The sequence below is a fragment of the Dendrobates tinctorius genome, unplaced genomic scaffold (assembly GCF_039654945.1).
Source record: "Dendrobates tinctorius isolate UK_male_01 unplaced genomic scaffold, ASM3965494v1 ptg000140l, whole genome shotgun sequence".
In the NCBI taxonomy this organism is placed as follows: Eukaryota; Metazoa; Chordata; class Amphibia; order Anura; family Dendrobatidae; genus Dendrobates; species Dendrobates tinctorius.
The window spans coordinates 20,436,192-20,452,759 of record NW_027361808.1 but is presented as its reverse complement, the minus strand read 5'-3'; the positions used below and the strand labels follow the sequence as shown (position 1 = coordinate 20,452,759).

The following is a 16,568-nucleotide window of genomic DNA, read 5'->3' as shown; positions in this document are numbered from 1 at the left end:
TATATCACCAGATTGCCAGTCCAGGGTCGGCCCATGAATACGTAACCAAGGAAGTCCAAGAAGAAGGGTATGAGGCGAAGTCGGCAATACGTAGAAGGAGATCCGCTCCCGATGACATGTGCCAATCTGCAACTCAACTTCCTCAGTGACCTGGTTAACGGTGTCCTGCAAGGGCTTATCGTCGACCGGAACTACTGACCTAGGAGACTCCAGGGATCTGACAGGGATGCGAAACTTCTTAACTGCCTCGAGACTAATAAAGTTACCCACTGCGCCAGAGTCCACAATAGCTTTCACAGTAAAAGTCTCGAAACCAAAATTCAGGGAGACAGGCACGGTCAGGGGTAGAGAGGAATCACATACACTTGGGGAGACCTCACTTAACAGTCCCAGGCGGAGAGACTTCCCCGGTCTCTTGGGACATGAGCGTAGAAAGTGGGAGGCATCCCCACAATAGAAACAGAGCCCTTGTGCCTGCCTTTTCACACGACGCCGTTGAGCTATCTGGAGGCGATCCACCTGCATAGGCTCAGGTACCGGATCTGCCGCAGATAACTCGGGTGACGGATGAGAAAAACTGCGAGTGGACGAAGAGAGGCGAGAGGACCCTCTCTCTCTGGCTGACTCGCGGGTGCGCTCCTGGAAGCGCAAATCAATGCGTGTCGCGAGAGAGATAAGATCCTCCAAATTGGTAGGGGTATCTCGGCCCGCCAGTTCGTCTTTGATCCGACCGGACAGACCACGCCAAAAGGCCCCTACGAGGGCATCATTATTCCAACCTAGCTCAGAGGACAAAGTGCGAAAACATATCGCGTATTGTCCAACCGATAGAGAACCTTGACGAAGATTAAAGAGGGACTCGGTGGTGGAAGCAAGGCGACCCGGCTCATCGAACACCTTACGGAAAGTGTCCAAAAAGATGGAAAGCTGAGCGACGAGCGGGTCATTACGCTCCCAAAGGGGATTCACCCACGCAAGCGCCTTACCCTCTAAGTGAGAAACAATAAATGCTATTTTAGCACGATCAGTGGGGTAATGCTGCGGCAAAAACTCAAAATGCAAACGACACTGGTTCAAGAATCCGCGACACAACACAGGGTCACCACTATACCGGGGTGGCTTGCATAGGCGCGGAAGTGAGTGTGGAAGCATGGCCTGGGCAGATTGTATGGAAAGGAGCCGATTATCTACCGACGCTATATAGTTGAGAATCTGAGCCTGGGAGTCGCGTTGCTGCGCAAGTTCCTGCTGGAGACTAGCCAACTGGGCAGCATTCCCAGGCTCAGAGGACTGAGAGGCAGATAAACCGGACTCCATGGACTTGAGAAATGCCATAATCCTAATCTGGTTTTCCCGGAGGAACGTCAGCTCCTTTTGGACGGAAGCCGCAGTACCAGCGGAGTCCATGGCCTGATTATACTGTTAGAGTGTTAGCGACTCCTGGAGTGGACCCTCTGGGTCGCGGCACCAACCCTCCCAGGGCGAGCTAGCCTAGTGAGGACCACCCCCTATACAGGGAGTGGGCACATAAGGCGTGTAGCAAGTAACAGAACACAGGAATAGAGTGAATGCCAGGAGGCACGGCGGAGCATGAAGAAACAAGGGTTCAGAGCAAGTGCTAGGAGCACCACAGAATAGCAGACAGAGCAGAGGACCTGAGAACAGCGCACAGCCAGGCTGGGACACAGCTGACCCAGCCAGGAAGCACAACAATAATCAGGCACCTCCCCTAGGGGGAGGTCGTCTGATATAGCACATGACTACTACTGGTTCCGGGTCAGGACCTAGCCAGAAAGCACATGACCACTAGTGGTTCCGGGTCAGGTCCTCCAATACCATAGAGAGGACCGAGCCCTATACAGCACTGACAGGAGCGCGCAAGCGCAAACGTGGCATGGAGGAGGAGACCCGGGGACGAGAGTTGCGCGTGCGCACCCGACGGGGACCCCTGAGGGACCGCCGTACCGGAGGGAGTGACGTCGGGGCCGAAGCCCCGCCTCCTTGTGAGCGCGGCATAACACACATCAGGGGCTTTCCAAACGCGACATGGCGTCCGATCTCAATTACAGCCATAAAAGTCAAATGGCGCTGCTTTCCTTCCAAGCTCTGCCATGCGCTCAAATAGTGGTTTCCCCCACATATGGGGTATCAGCGTACTCAGGACAAATTACACAATAACTTTTGGGGTCCTGTTACCCTTGGAAAAATAAAAATTGAGGTTGAAAAGATCATTTTTGTGGAAAAAATGTGATTTTTAATTGTACGGCTGTACGTTATAAACTTCTGTGAAGCCCTTGTGGGTTCAAAGTTCTCACCACATATCTAGATAAGTTCCCTGGGGGGTCTAATTTCCACAATGGGGTCACTTGTGGTGGGTTTCCACTGTTTAGGCACATTAGGGTTTCTCCAAATGTGACATGGCGTCCGATCTGAATTCCAGCCAATTTTGCATTGAAAATGTCAAACAGCGCTCCTTCCCTTCTGAGTTCTGCCATGCGCCGAAACAGTGGTTCCCCCCACATATCAGGTATCAGCATACTCAGGAGAAATTGCACAATAACTTTTGCAGTCCAGTTTCTCCTGTTACCCTTGGTAAAATAAAAAAAATTGGACCTGAAGTAATTTTTTTGTGAAAAAATGTTAAATGTTCATTTTTTTTTTAAACATTCAAAAAAGTCCTGTGAAGCACCTGAAGGGTTAATAAACTTCTTGAATGTGGATTTGAGAATCTTGAGGGGTGCAGTTTTTAGAATGGTGTCACTTTTGATTATTTTCTATCATATAGACCCCTCAAAGTGACTTCAAATGTGATGTGGTCCGTAAAAATAAAATGGTGTTGTAAAAATGAGAAATCTCTGATCAACTTTTAACCCTTATAACTGCCTAACAAAAAAAATTTTGGTTCCAAAATTGTGCTGATGTAAAGTAAACATGTGGGAAATGTTACTTATTAAGTTTTTTGTGTGCCATATCTCTGTGATTTAAGGGCATAAAAATTCAAAGTTGGAAAATTGCGAAATTTTAAAAATTTTCGCCAAATTTCCATTTTTTCACAAATAAACGCAAGTTATTTGAATTAAATTTTACCACTAACATGAAGTACAATATATCACGAGAAAACATTGTCAGAATCAGTGGGATCCATGGAAGCGTTTCAGAGTTATTACCTCATAAAGTGGTCAGAATTGTAAAAATTGGCCCGGTCATGAACGTGCAAACCACCCTTGGGGGTAAAGGGGTAAATAAAAAAAACTTGTCTAAACAATTTTAAAAAAACCTTCTGAATTTGTTCGGCAAATTTTTCAGAAATGAAAGTAACCTCAAAACCTCCCCCAGAAGGAGTGTTTTCTGATTCAATTTCCAAAAGAAAACTCGTTGTTTTAAACTCCTCAAAAAACTTTCTGTGCACATAGGACCCGATTCATCATGACCAGCCTTGATGAGGAAGGGTGCTGGAGTCAAACACTCTGATTCATGAAGAGTTGCACCAAAATGATGCCAGTTTTTCAAGTTTTTTTTAAAATCCAGATTACTGTCGTAAAAGCTTTGATGAATATGACACATAACCTTAGAGGAACTGCAATGTGATCAGAGTTCTATTTCACTGGATATTGATCTAGTGTTTCAGGTTATGTTGTGGATTTTTATTGTTGAATTCACCCTTTTGTGTTTGCACGGCAAATCGGCAGAAAAGCCTGCAGCAAAACGACACAGGTTTTGACACAGGTTCCTTGAAAAACCAAAACAAATGTTTATTGCTCAGTGCAGGTCCTGCATGGACATCTCCTTAAGGTGCCATTTGGCAAAATGCACGTTACCAAAGCAAACCCTATATATGCATTTTGATAGCAAACACTGTTGAAGGATTTAAGTTTTGAAGCCTACATGATTGGGAATTTATCTCACAGGCACTGGCAATATGTGCGCCATGCATCAGCGAAATATTGTGTAATCGGATGTTAAGGTTCATGAAAAGTTTGGTTCCTTTTTCTTGTATGTCAAAAGGCAATACATTCAAATGTTATTTGAGACGAAAAAGTTTTTGAAATTTTTGGTGTAGAATTTGGAATTATGGCAAGTGATTCCTTCATGAAACTAGTTTATGACTTATTTGCTTATAGAGAAGTTTATATGTCCTCCATCTAAAACCATGAAGTTAGAATATTTATTTCTTAATAATTTGTGTAAATATTGGGTGTTGAGTTGAATCACCCACTGCCTAGAAGTCACGACTGACTGCTGGTTTCCATGTACTAAGAATCTGGCATTATCACTAAATAATTGTATTCTCTGTTGCTAAGCAGGACTTGTTCAGGCCCCTGGTTAGTTGGTAGGGCACTTCTAACAGTATTCATTAAGGGGCTGTAACGTAGCGCCTACTGTGTGTGTTGGGGAACACTCGCTTGGCAGCGGATTAATGTAGTCAGGCATGGTTTTCCACACAAAACAGTCCATACGTGTCATGATCCAGGTTGGATTATGACAGATAAATGCACAAGTAACCTTTTTTTTTTCCTTAAGCTGTGTGCTTAAAGTTAGTTTTTGCCCCCGGTGGCCATTAGGGTCATTGCACTGTGTGGTTTCAGTTCTAGTTTTGCCCCCGGTGGCCGTTAGGGTCACTGCACTCTGGTTACTTTAGTTTAGTGCACGTGATTATGAAGCAGGTGTGATTGCTGGCTCTTACCTATAAAAGAGTGTCAGGTGGTTGCAATCACTGTTGGTGATAGTGCTCATTTCCAACCAAGACTGGTGAAGGAAGGAACTACAGAGAGCAGCTCAGGGGAGCTCTGGTGTAAAGTCTGGTGAAGGAAGGAATTACAGAGAGGTGTTCCTTGCAGCTCTGACAAAGCTTGGAGAAGTAGCAGCTATTCTGGAGGAAAGCTGCATTCTGGTGGTGGACTCTGTTGCTGGGAGCAATAGCAACAGAGCTAAGCTAAGTGGTGTTATCCCTGTTTGTATTTTTCCCTGGTGTGTATTTGTGGCGCCCCTGAGGCTTCAGTCACCACAGAGGTACTGCACTTTCTCCTAAGGTGTGGTACCCCACCATCCAGGTAGGGTGGGAACTCCCTTTCACATTCCAACACCTGCACCCCACACACAGGATAGTTCAGCAGGGACCCATCCATGCATTATGCTGGAAAAGTCATAGGATGCCTTTTGTGGTCCCTGGCTTCGTAACCCGGGAGGTGCTGGGGAGGCGGGTGGAGTTAGATATAAAAGAGAGGGAAGGTGTAGGATTTCAGGTCAGGTCAGTCTGACAGAGGGTGAGAGAGACAGGAAGTCACTCAGACAGGAGTGAGGATCCCTGGAAGAGGGATGGAGGAAGGAGTGCTGCAGCTGCCTCAGTGACCTGAGCCAGCTGGCACGGGAAAGGAACAGAAGGAAGGAGACGTAGACTGGAGACTACAGATTCCATAAGAGAGATAGAACAGATCGGAACGAAGGAGAATAGAAGGACGGTGGGAAGCAGGTTGAGAAAGAGAGAACCCTTCCAGTCCAGAGCACAAAGGCCAGGGCCCAGTCCCCGAGGTTGATTGGATCTTTATGTCCGGCAACAGACACCGGAGGAGTAGTGAGCCACTACGCCTTACTCCCATCATAGACTTGGGACACAACAGCAACTGGATAGTGAGCCGGGACGCAGAGAGGAGTCCCCGAAGCAGGCTACAGCTGTCTGTCATACAAGTAAAGACTAGGAACACCTAGAGAGAGGCATTCCAGGGTAACTAAGTACTGGAGTGCTTCGCTCCTAAAGGTGCATTGGAGGAGTCGTTCAGTAAGGTACATATTGGCGGAGTGTGGAGGGGAGAATCCTATCCTGCCTGGAGGTTGGCTGGGGCCCTGACCTGAAGAGCACAGTGTGGAGGCAGGCATTTGTGTGAACTGCAAACAGTGAGTAAAGCTTTGGAACCGCATACTCTGGTGTCCTCCAGTTATTCCAGCACCGCTACACCTGGGTACCAGCATCTATACCATTCTGCGCCTCTCCTCATCCATTGCACCTACACTGCCCTGGGACTACAGCTCCACCTGTGGGGAGCTACACCATCTTTGCTGCACCACACCATCAGTCCCAGCGGATCTGCATGCAGCGTTGGCTCAACATCTTACTTGCCAAACACCACGGGTGGCGTCACGAACTATCCAAATAAACTATTACATCATTAACATCGCCGCCATTGATGTTGGGCGCCCAGGGCCACGGACCGGGTCACCACTGCTGTGACACACATTCCCCCTGACACTGGCCCGGTACCAAGTACCCCACAGCCCTGGGTGTGATGCGACCCATATTAGTACAGCGGTGGGGCCAGTGCCTGCACCACCCAGCTCCCTAGCAAGGGATAGGTGTAGGGTGTGCTAGGGTGACAGGTTCCGGCTCGGCGACAGGTGAGGAGCCTGTATAGGGAACGTTAGGAGTGTGAGGGACACTGACTCAGGGGAGTTCAGGAGGTCTCCATGTCCCCGTTCCCTATCGCAGGGCCCACCGTTGTAACTGTTTCCCCTTCCCCCGTGTCTTGTTGTTTTAGTTACCGACCTGCGGGTTGTGTCACACAGGACAGTTACATGTGCCGTGTCTTGTTATTTTAGTTACCGACCTGCGGGTCGTGTCACACAGGACGGGTCCACGTGGCAATACGGTTTATTTAAACATCATAAACCGCACCGTAAGCCAGGTTGCACATCACTGGCTTACAAATAGTCCATTACTTCATCACGTGTGGCTTTACAAAGCATTCACTAGTCACGCTGGACTCTCTCCAGTCACCGGGTGACCGCACAGTTCAGTGTCTGACCTTTATCATTGCACATAGTTCTTTCCCCCTACCCGGGGTTACCTCTCAGGAGCTCCTGCTCCACAGGATGACTCATCGTCAGTCCAAGGTCCTCAACAGGACGGCATCTTTCTCAGTGTAGGGCTATCCCAGGCTCTGCACACACATGTGGCCTGTCCGGGTGCTATTTACAGTCACCAGGTCCAAGGTCTCACCGCGTGCTCTTCAGGAAGTTTATCCCCACTCGGGACCTTCTAACACAGACCTTCCAGGACCTAGCACTCTGAACCATTCAGGTGCAAACACTCTGCCCATGTGACCAGACCTCCGTCACATTATATGGTTGTAACCACCCCCAAGAATGGGGGGTGCATGTGTGGTTAGTCAATTCCCGCCCAGCTCTCTGATTAACCCTATAAGCCCCCCTTATAAGTAGTACACAACAAACACTTGTGGAACTATAAGTCCAAGCATAACCATATCATTTTGGCCTTACAGCGCAGAGAACCTCTGCTACACATACCAGCCATTTACAATAATGCCAGTCCCTGATTCACCATCATAATTATGCCTCCAAGTGCCTCCTGAAGCGCATACACAGCGCCCCCTAGCTGTAACAGAGGTCACTGCGTCACAGGGCCTAAAACAGTGAATGTTAAGATCCCTCTACAAACATGTCACAAGTCTTTTGTCCTTTTACTTCTTTGAGGAACTCAACATATTTCTGACTATTTTGGCCGCTGTGGATAGGTTTCACTTAACAACTGCATGTCAACCTGTAATAATTAAAGGGGCTGTCCAATATAAAGTGTTATTATACCATAAAGTTGCAGAAGTATAAAATAAATTAAAAAAAAACTCATCCACCCTGGTCCTCCACTGCCTCTCTCTCGCTGCTCCGATCTTTATGCTTAGGTTGCAGTGGTGACGTCATATATACCACATTCTTAATGCTGCAGCCAATCACTGGGCTCAGCTGCTCTGCCGAAGTAGATAGGATAAGCTGCAGAGCCCAATGATTGGCTTCTCTAGTTAAGAGCATTGTAGATGTGACACCACCACTGCAGCCTATGAACAAAGACATGAGCATTGGGGTATTGGCAATTCTGAACTTGGAGAAAGTAAGTAACTGTTCCATTCCACCTTTTAGACCAATGCTATGGGAAAAAACAAACATTTTGAAGGGACAATCCCGATAATACACAGATGGTTGTACTGGCATATAAACATTAATTCATTCATTTAGAAGCCTTTCAAAACTTATTGTAATATTGTGGCCGTGCATGGAGGGTTCATCTCAAATTCACCACATATTTCACTTTACACAATACAATCTTTGTGAGAGTCATTTCAAACATTGTGACAAAATAATGCTTGGTGCAAATCATCCAATGATCTACTGCATTGGTAGCCTTCAGCACAAGAGTGCATTGGCATTGAACCCAGAGCAGAAAATGCCAAAGAGGATTAGCAGTTAGATTTTTGTAAATAAGTAATTTGCAGAGAATTAAGGTCAAGGCTATGTAACTATATAATTACAATATGCAGTAATTCAGAAAACATATACAGGAGACAAATTCAGAATTTGTTAGCTTTTCCTTACTTTTAATGTAAAATTCAAAGATGGTGCCCTGAAAGAGTACTGTATAGCTAAAAAAAAACCCAAAAAACCTATCCTGGTCATGAGGGGATGAAATCTCCAGATTTTGATTTTATTTCACCACCGGATAGGTATCAGTAAGGTATGTTCCCCCTGTGTATGATAAAATACTTACCATTAGCTGTCTTTTAAAAGGGTAAACACAGTTCGAGGATGTATTTAGGGTACAGTTACACTTAAAGATGCACCAGCGATCCCGACAACGATACGAGCTTTTCAGGATCGCTGGTGCATCGCTACATGATCGCTGGTGAGCTGCCAAACAGGCAGCTTCACCAGCGATCAGCACCAGCGAGGACGCTCATATCTAAGGTAAATATCAGGTTACTAAGCGGCGCTCGTCCCTTAGTTACCAGATGTGTACCTTAGAAACCTGCGTGCTCGCGCCGGGAGCTGCGAGCAGGCAGGTTTCTAAGGTACACATCGGGTAACTAAGTGAAGCGCGCCGCTTAGTAACCAGATATTTACCTTAGATACCAGCTCCCAGCGCCTGCTTAGAGCGCTGGGAGCCTCGCTGATCGTTGGCTCCCTCTGCCACACGCAGCGATGCGCACTGGCCAGCGGGAGAGCAACAATCGAAAAATTGCCCAGGACGATAGTGCACGATCAGCGATACCCGGCGGGGGGGGGGGCGGTCGCTGATCCCCATCACGTCACAAAATCAGCGATCTCGCTAGTGAAGAGAAGCATACAGTCTAGATCACGTGAAGTAATTATCCCCCTCTACTCCTCCTTGGTCAGGCCTCATCTGGACTACTGTGTCCAGTTCTGGGCACCACATTTTAAAATAGACATGAACAAACTGGAGCAAGTTCAGAGAAGAGCTACCTGGATGGTGAGCAGACTACAAAGTATGTCCTACGAGGAACGATTAAAGGATCTGGGAATGTTTAGCTTTTAAAAAAGAAGACTAAGAGAAGACTTAATACCTGTCTGCAAATATCTTAAGGGATGTCACAGTGTAGAGGGATCATCCTTATTCTCATTTGCACATGGAAACACGAGAAGCAATGGAATGAAACTGAAAGAAAGGAGATACAGATTAGATATTAGAAAATCATTTTTGACAGTGAGGGTGATCAGTCAGTGGAAGAGGCTGCCACAACAGGTGGTGAGTTCTCCTTCAGTGAAAGTCTTCAAACAGAGGCTGGACAGACATCTGTCTGAGATGGTTTAGTAAATCCTGCATTGAGCAGGGGGTTGGACACGATGACCCTGGAGATCCCTTTCAGCTCTAACATTGTATGATTCTGTTTCCAGCGCCACTCACCACCCTGTGACTGCTGCTCTTACTGGCCGGAAGTCACTTCTAACAGTCACTTTCTTTCTTGACGTAAGATGATGAGAGCCTCGTACTGAATCTCATGGTTTTACATTGAGAAATGACTTCCAATTAAGCACAGCAAACACTGGACTGATCCAGCAGGTTACAACTCCGGGTCACGTGGTGCAGAAGAGGACTGGTGAGGCGCTGGAAACAGTACAAGAAGGTGACTGACAGATATGTTACTACACAGGGAACATGCATTACTGATCCCTATCAGATGTTAAAATAAAAAACCCTGGAGTTGTGCTTTTATGTTTTCATAACTTATTAAATGTTGTGGGCCACATAATACCAAGTATGTATGTACAGTAGTCATAACAGTTTGCAGCTGCTCACATTTGGTTTATTCTTTTGGGAAGTGCGGGTCAGTTTTTGCTTCTTTGTGTCCTTGTTAGGCAGCGCACTTTTGATCAATGGAGGTCCTGCGACCCTCCACGCTTAATCAAACCAAGGGCATAATTGTCCAGCCCATCTGGAACCTGTCGAGAATAATGTATAAGCTCAATAGAAAGTCTATTGGCTCGTCCACTCGTGTGCTTCAGTACACTGATTAAGAGTACTTATCAGGTGCACCGTAAAAACTATTGAGCTATGCTACAGCTTCTCGAAGAACTTACATAAATGTAATGTTTCCATATGCTTTCTTCCAGGGATTCCTTCGCCCCCTTTTAATGTAAAGGCCTTGAGCAGGTCATCAAATAGCATCTGGCTTTCCTGGACCTTTGGTTTTGATGGCTATTCCCCCATCAGCCTCTGCAGCATACAGGTAAATAGCAAATTGTTCAAGATATTTGCCATAATCAAGCTGTCTGGTTTCGATTAATCGTTGTTAGATTCACCTATAATAAAGCTGAACTGCCAATCAGGAGTGCTGTTTCCCATCATGTGACATGATACAGCGCAAACGTGTCCTGCCATTTTCAGAGTTGGACAGGGGCTAGATGTTTTTCAGCAAACTTTGCTTGCAGGAATGAGGTCCTGAGTGAGATTTTAAGCACATTTTTCTTATTTTGACCCCTAGCAAGGAATTATATGACAACCCTTTTAATTGTTTTATCACTTCCCTTACACATTCAGAACTTAAGACTTTTTCTGCCATCCATATATGGGTACAGAACTTTTACACTTAGCGCTAACCAGTCATGGGAGATTGACCGGTCAGAACAGGTGCTAACACCAGCTGTGTTTTTGTGCGACTTCCTATTAGTCAGAAATGAAAATAACAAGCTAAGAGGAAATTAGTTGCAATTGTAGAAATAGTTTTCAAGGTAAAATCCTGCGTAAAAAATGGTGATTTAACTATGAAGGCCGTGATTGTTTCTCAGTATATACAGATACATTCAGAATTAACTCCCAGCTTTGATGTAAGCTGCGAACGATTTGATCTGATTCACAGAATCCTATAATTTGGGATTCCTTTGTGGGTTAATTTTAGTTTTATACCTAATGTGAAAATGAAAAGTTTGACTGTAGTCGTCATTTGCTTCATTGTAGTTCAGGAAGAGGGATAAAAGAAGTCGCTTCCTGCGTTCACTGCGGTAACAGGATGGGTGTTCTCTGTTCTGTGGGATTATAGTGTCACATTATGTATCCTTGAAGCCGTGACGCATCATTTATTTATCGGTCATGATGTCACATTCAGTCTCTAATGTACAATGTCACAGATTAATGAGTTGTGGTAGTGGCGTTGGTATAACCTGACCCAAAATAGCCAATAACTGGAATAAAGCTGACTGTCCATAGGCAAAATATTTATAAGCACTGAAGAGGACCGTGATCTGACCCGGTGATCGCCATCGCCTATCATACTGTAACAATATTGAGAATAGTACATCATGTGAGAATCATGTGGGAATAGTGGATGAGGGCAGGTATATCTCGCCCAGATTCCTTTCCTATGTGGCCTAGTCTGGTCAGTATCGCACCTGCTTACTAATGGATAATGGGAGGTGGATATATAAGGATGCAAGGTGGTTGTGTGAGTGTCTCAGCCTGGGAACACAGAGAGCCTGTCTGTGTGAGAGACACACACGTGAGTGGAAGCAGTGCCCACTGCAACTGTGGTTTGGCTGGACGGGAGAAGCCCGCCAGTTGGTAGTTAGGTTGTCCATTGTTTAGTTAGTGCCGGACAGGCAAGGATTTGTTTTATGTTTTATTTCCTTTTGCATTGCTTTCACCGTTAATAAACCTGACTCAGGGTCAGTTATACACGAATCCCAGCTCTGCGCCTGAGTTTCATGCTGAATGCACGTGACCTTTGACCCCAGCAAAGGCGATTCCGGAGTGTTTTATCACAATCATTACAATGTCTTGTAGACTTGCTTAGATTACAATATTTTAATTTCATTTTCTAGGAAATCTCAGCTTGGTTAAACCCACTGCTAAACCACAGGCAATGTTATTATGTTCATGTTGTCTTGTGGTCTCCTTGAATAACAATCACTTTTTATTACCATGCAGTATTAATGCATCTCTCTACTATGAGGAAGCCCATTTTCAGTTGTGTATATGTTCAGTCCCATCACAATGTAGTATACTGGCCAAAATAAAAAAAAAAATGCTTTCACAAGACTCAACTGGGAAACGGCAAATTGTTTTCCTCTCTTAACCCCTTCATGACAGAGCCCTTTTTCGTTTTCTTGTTTCCGATTTTTGCTCCCCTTGTCCCCAGAGCCAAAACTTTTTTTTATTTTTCTGTCATTATGGCCGTGTGAGGGCTTGTTTTATGCAGGATAAGTTGTACTTTTGAACGACGCCATTGATTTTACCATATCATGTACTAAAAAAAACGGAAAAAAGATTCCAAGTGCTGTGAAATTGCAAAAAAAAAGTGCAATTCCACAACGGTTTTTTGTATTTTTTTTTTAACCATGTTCACCAAATGCTAACACTGACCTGCCATTATGATTCTCCAGGTCATTAGGAGTTCATAGACACCAAACATGTTCGTTTTTATTTAAGTGGTGTGGCGTAGTAACCACAGTGTCCGCTAGGGGGCGCTGTGTGGAGGTCCCTGGGGAAGGGATGAGTGGCAGAGTGTTGAGTGGCCGTTATGTATCTCAAAGTGGGTGGCTTTGAGATGGAGACTTATGCGTATTGATCAGCAATGATATTCTCCAGGTAACTAGAGATTTGGTGGGGCCTGGTTACCTACAAACCCACCCAGGGGGTGTGTTTAAAGCACTGTTGTAAAGAGTATAAAAATGCCTGAAGGACCTGTGATGAGGTCAGAGTCATGTGACCCAGTGGGCGTGGCTATGAACGATATAATGTGGCCAGGGTGAGTCACAAGGGGTGAATGCAGGGACCTGGTTGTTCCAGAGCGGAAGGTCCCATGAGGAGAGTTGCCTCCTGGCTAACAGCCTGTGGAGTGGCTGTGTGTAATGGCTGCCTGCGTCTGAGAGTCCCAGAGGAGAGAGTGGATGTCTGCAGCGTGGAGCAACAGCCATGAGGAAACCCTGACGTGGGTGAGATAATGATGAGGCTGAAGAGCCTGTGTATGCTGGACATTGCTACCAGAGTGAAACTCTGTAATGGACGCTATGCTGGTGAAATGAACTGTATGTTATTGGTCACGGTTTAGGCTGCATAATGAACCGCATGGACTGCTATGTTTTGATGGAAAATCCGTGCATGATCTGGTTTTGTTCGCTGCCTAGCGAGAATCCTCTAACTAAATGACAGCGCTACAGTGGTGAAAAAAATCCAAAGTTTGTTAAAAAAAAAATAAATTGCATCATTTTCCAAGACCCATAACATCTCATTATTCGTGATCTCGAGTTGAGTGAGAGCTTATTTTTTGTGTGCTGAGCTGCCGTTTTTATTGATTCTATTTTAGATACAATCTTTTGATCGGCCGTTATTGCATTTTAATGCAATGTTGTGGCGACCAAAAAAAACGTAATTCTGGCATTTTGACTTTTTTTCTCGTAACGTCATTTAGCAATGGGGTAAATTGCGATTGGGCGATTCTGAACGTGGCAATACCAAATATGTGCATGTTTGATATTTTTTATGGTTTTATTTTGAATAGGGCAAAAGAGGGGTGATTTAAACTTTTGTATTTTTTGTATTTTTTTGATATTTTTAAAAACATTATTTTAACTTTTGGCATGCTTCAATAGTCTTCATGGGAGACTAGAAGCTGACATAACCCGATCGGCTCTGCTACATAAAGGCGATGATCAGATCACCTGTATGTAGCAGTATTAGTCACTTGCTATGAAGAATCCGGCATTCACAACCATAGAGGTCTGCAGGATACCTCTAGTTGTCATGCCAACCCATCAGTGACCTACGATCATGTGATGGGCGGATTGCTGTAGCCATTGCCGAAATCGCATGTTAAATGCCGCTGTCAGAGTTTCACAGCGGCATTTAACGGGTTAGTGGTCTCAGGTGGATCGAAATTCCATCAGCAGCTGTTCTGGGAACATATCAGCTGGCTGTTCAAAACAGCTGACATGTACCAGTAAAGATGTGGGCTTACCGCCGGAGTCCACATCAAAGGGGGAGACCTAACATGCACAGTAATAGTACGGCACATGTTGTGAAGGAGTTACTGGCTGTCTTAGGGCTCGTGCAGACGACCGTGGTTTCACTCCGATTGAGATCCGTCAAAACATCAGATCGTACTTGAACCAAAAAATCACAGCATGCGTGATTTGCCTTCAATAATCATATTACACTCGGCCATTCAAGACTATGGGTCCATAAAAAATAAGACCACACTTGGATGACGTCTGACTTCGATCTGATTTTCATGGACAGACAGAATGGAGAAATTATTTTTTCTCCACATCCAAGAAAACGGATCCTTCTCTGATCAGTCTGACTAGCATAATCACATGTTTTTCCTCGGATGGAGAAAATACAATCATGTGACCCTAGCCTTATAATATTTATTGCAAGGTACTTCTTCCGGACCGTTTTTAGCACTGGTTCACAGCTATGTGCGGTCCAGACCTGAAGCTTGTTGTTGGGCAACTTTGGGCACCACAGCACCTATCGGGGCCAATAATGTTGATCTTCGATCATGTGATCACTGTAATAACCCATGACCGTGACCACAATAACTTTCTAAATGGGAACAAAGTTTTGTTCCTCCTGATCTATCTGCCCTTCCTCGCATTTATTACGTTGAAAAATGCAGATTGTAAAAAAAAAAGTCACAAAAAAATTATTTCTACATCAATTTTTAATCAGTAAATGACATTTAACCCAAAGTGGTAAGAAAAAAAAACTTTAACTAGACCCACACAAAACAAGTCTTCATATGGCTATGTAGACCAAAAAAAAAAAAAAAAAGGACGTGTGGGAAAGCACTGACACAAAAATGACTTTTTTTTCCATGAAACATGTTTATATTTCACTAAATTACTAAAGTTACAAAAAACACATATTTGGCATTGCTGTATTTGTATCAACCCACAAAATAAAATAAACTTTTATTTTTTTTTAACCAGTGATAAAAAAAAAATCTCTCTAATATAACTACAATGGTGGAAAAGAAAGTGAAAATGATGGCTCTTAAAAATACTGCACTGGGAAAAAGTTTTTTTTTTTTAAAAACCCAGCCTGCTCCTCCTATTTAAAATAGTTTAGTGCATAGGAGGTTAATGAATATCACAGGAAGAAGGTGAAATATTGAAAAAATATTTAAAATATTGCTAATTGAAGCTTTATTTCTTAGGCAGGACCAATGTTTTCCCCCAAATACTTGTTTCTCTTACGCGCTCCTTGGTATTGCTCCTGTCGATCTACTCCTGCAATGAATGTCAGCAGACCAGGCCGACGCCACTGCAGCTTCCTACTTGTCACATGTCACATAGCTCAGGAGGCCATTGGTGCTATTATATGTTTAGAAATGGATTATACGTAGGCAAAGTCTGCAGAAATCGGTGGGAGTTCTTCTCTCTGCTTTGACTGTTACGATGCCTACAGTATTTGGCTGGTTCCAAGCAATCTCAGTTTAACCACTCCATAATAAAAAACTACTCTTGGATTCCACTACAGGTCATGACATTTTGTTCTATTTTTTAACAATGAAAGTTAAAATTACTAAGGAAAGGATTAGACAGAGTAATAAAGCTGATGGGCATGCGGCCAAGTCCGGCTAGTAGCACCATATTAGTACTTAAAATCTAACATTTACGGCATCCAAAGAATCATACCTTTTGAATTTAGGTAAATTGCCCCATGTATGCCCCCTGACAATTTGCTAAACAGTCTGTTCTTTTGAGCTACATGTACACCCATGGTTAACCCCTTTGTGACAGAGCTAATTTGTTACTTAATGACCAAGCCAATTTTTTGCAATTCTGACCACTGTCACTTTTTGAAGTTATAGCTCTGGAACGATTAAACTTATCCCACTGATTCTGAGATTTTTTTTTTGTGACATATTGTACTTCATGTTACTGGTAAAATTTCTTCGCTATGACTTGCGTTTATTTATGAAAAAAAAACGGAAATTTGGCAAAAATGTTGAAAATTTAGCAATTTTCAAACTTTTAATTGTTGGACCCTTAAATCAGAGAGTGGTGTCACACAAAATAGTTAATAAATAACATTTTATGTGTTGCTGGTGATAGGCAGCTAAAATCCACAATAATTATATGGTAGATGTATATCTGATTTTCCATGTATGTGAGATTGACCTGCTGGCATTATTTAACACTTCCCACATGTCAACTTTACATCAGCACAATTTTGGAAACATAATCTTTTTTTGTTAGGACGTTAAAGGTTGACCAGCGATTTCTCATTTTTACAACAAAATGTACAAAAATTTTTTTAGGGACCA

The 16,568-nt window shown here is 44.1% G+C and overlaps 1 protein-coding gene across 1 annotated transcript in view; it reads left to right on the top strand.

The window, feature by feature from the left end:
• The window catches only part of MERTK (MER proto-oncogene, tyrosine kinase), a 337,008-nt gene that overhangs the window by 93,438 nt on the left and 227,002 nt on the right, over positions 1-16,568 (top strand). The window contains exon 6 of the mRNA XM_073545163.1: positions 10,414-10,529. Within this exon, the coding sequence (XP_073401264.1) occupies positions 10,414-10,529 (116 nt within the window). The remainder of the gene's footprint in view (positions 1-10,413; positions 10,530-16,568) is intronic.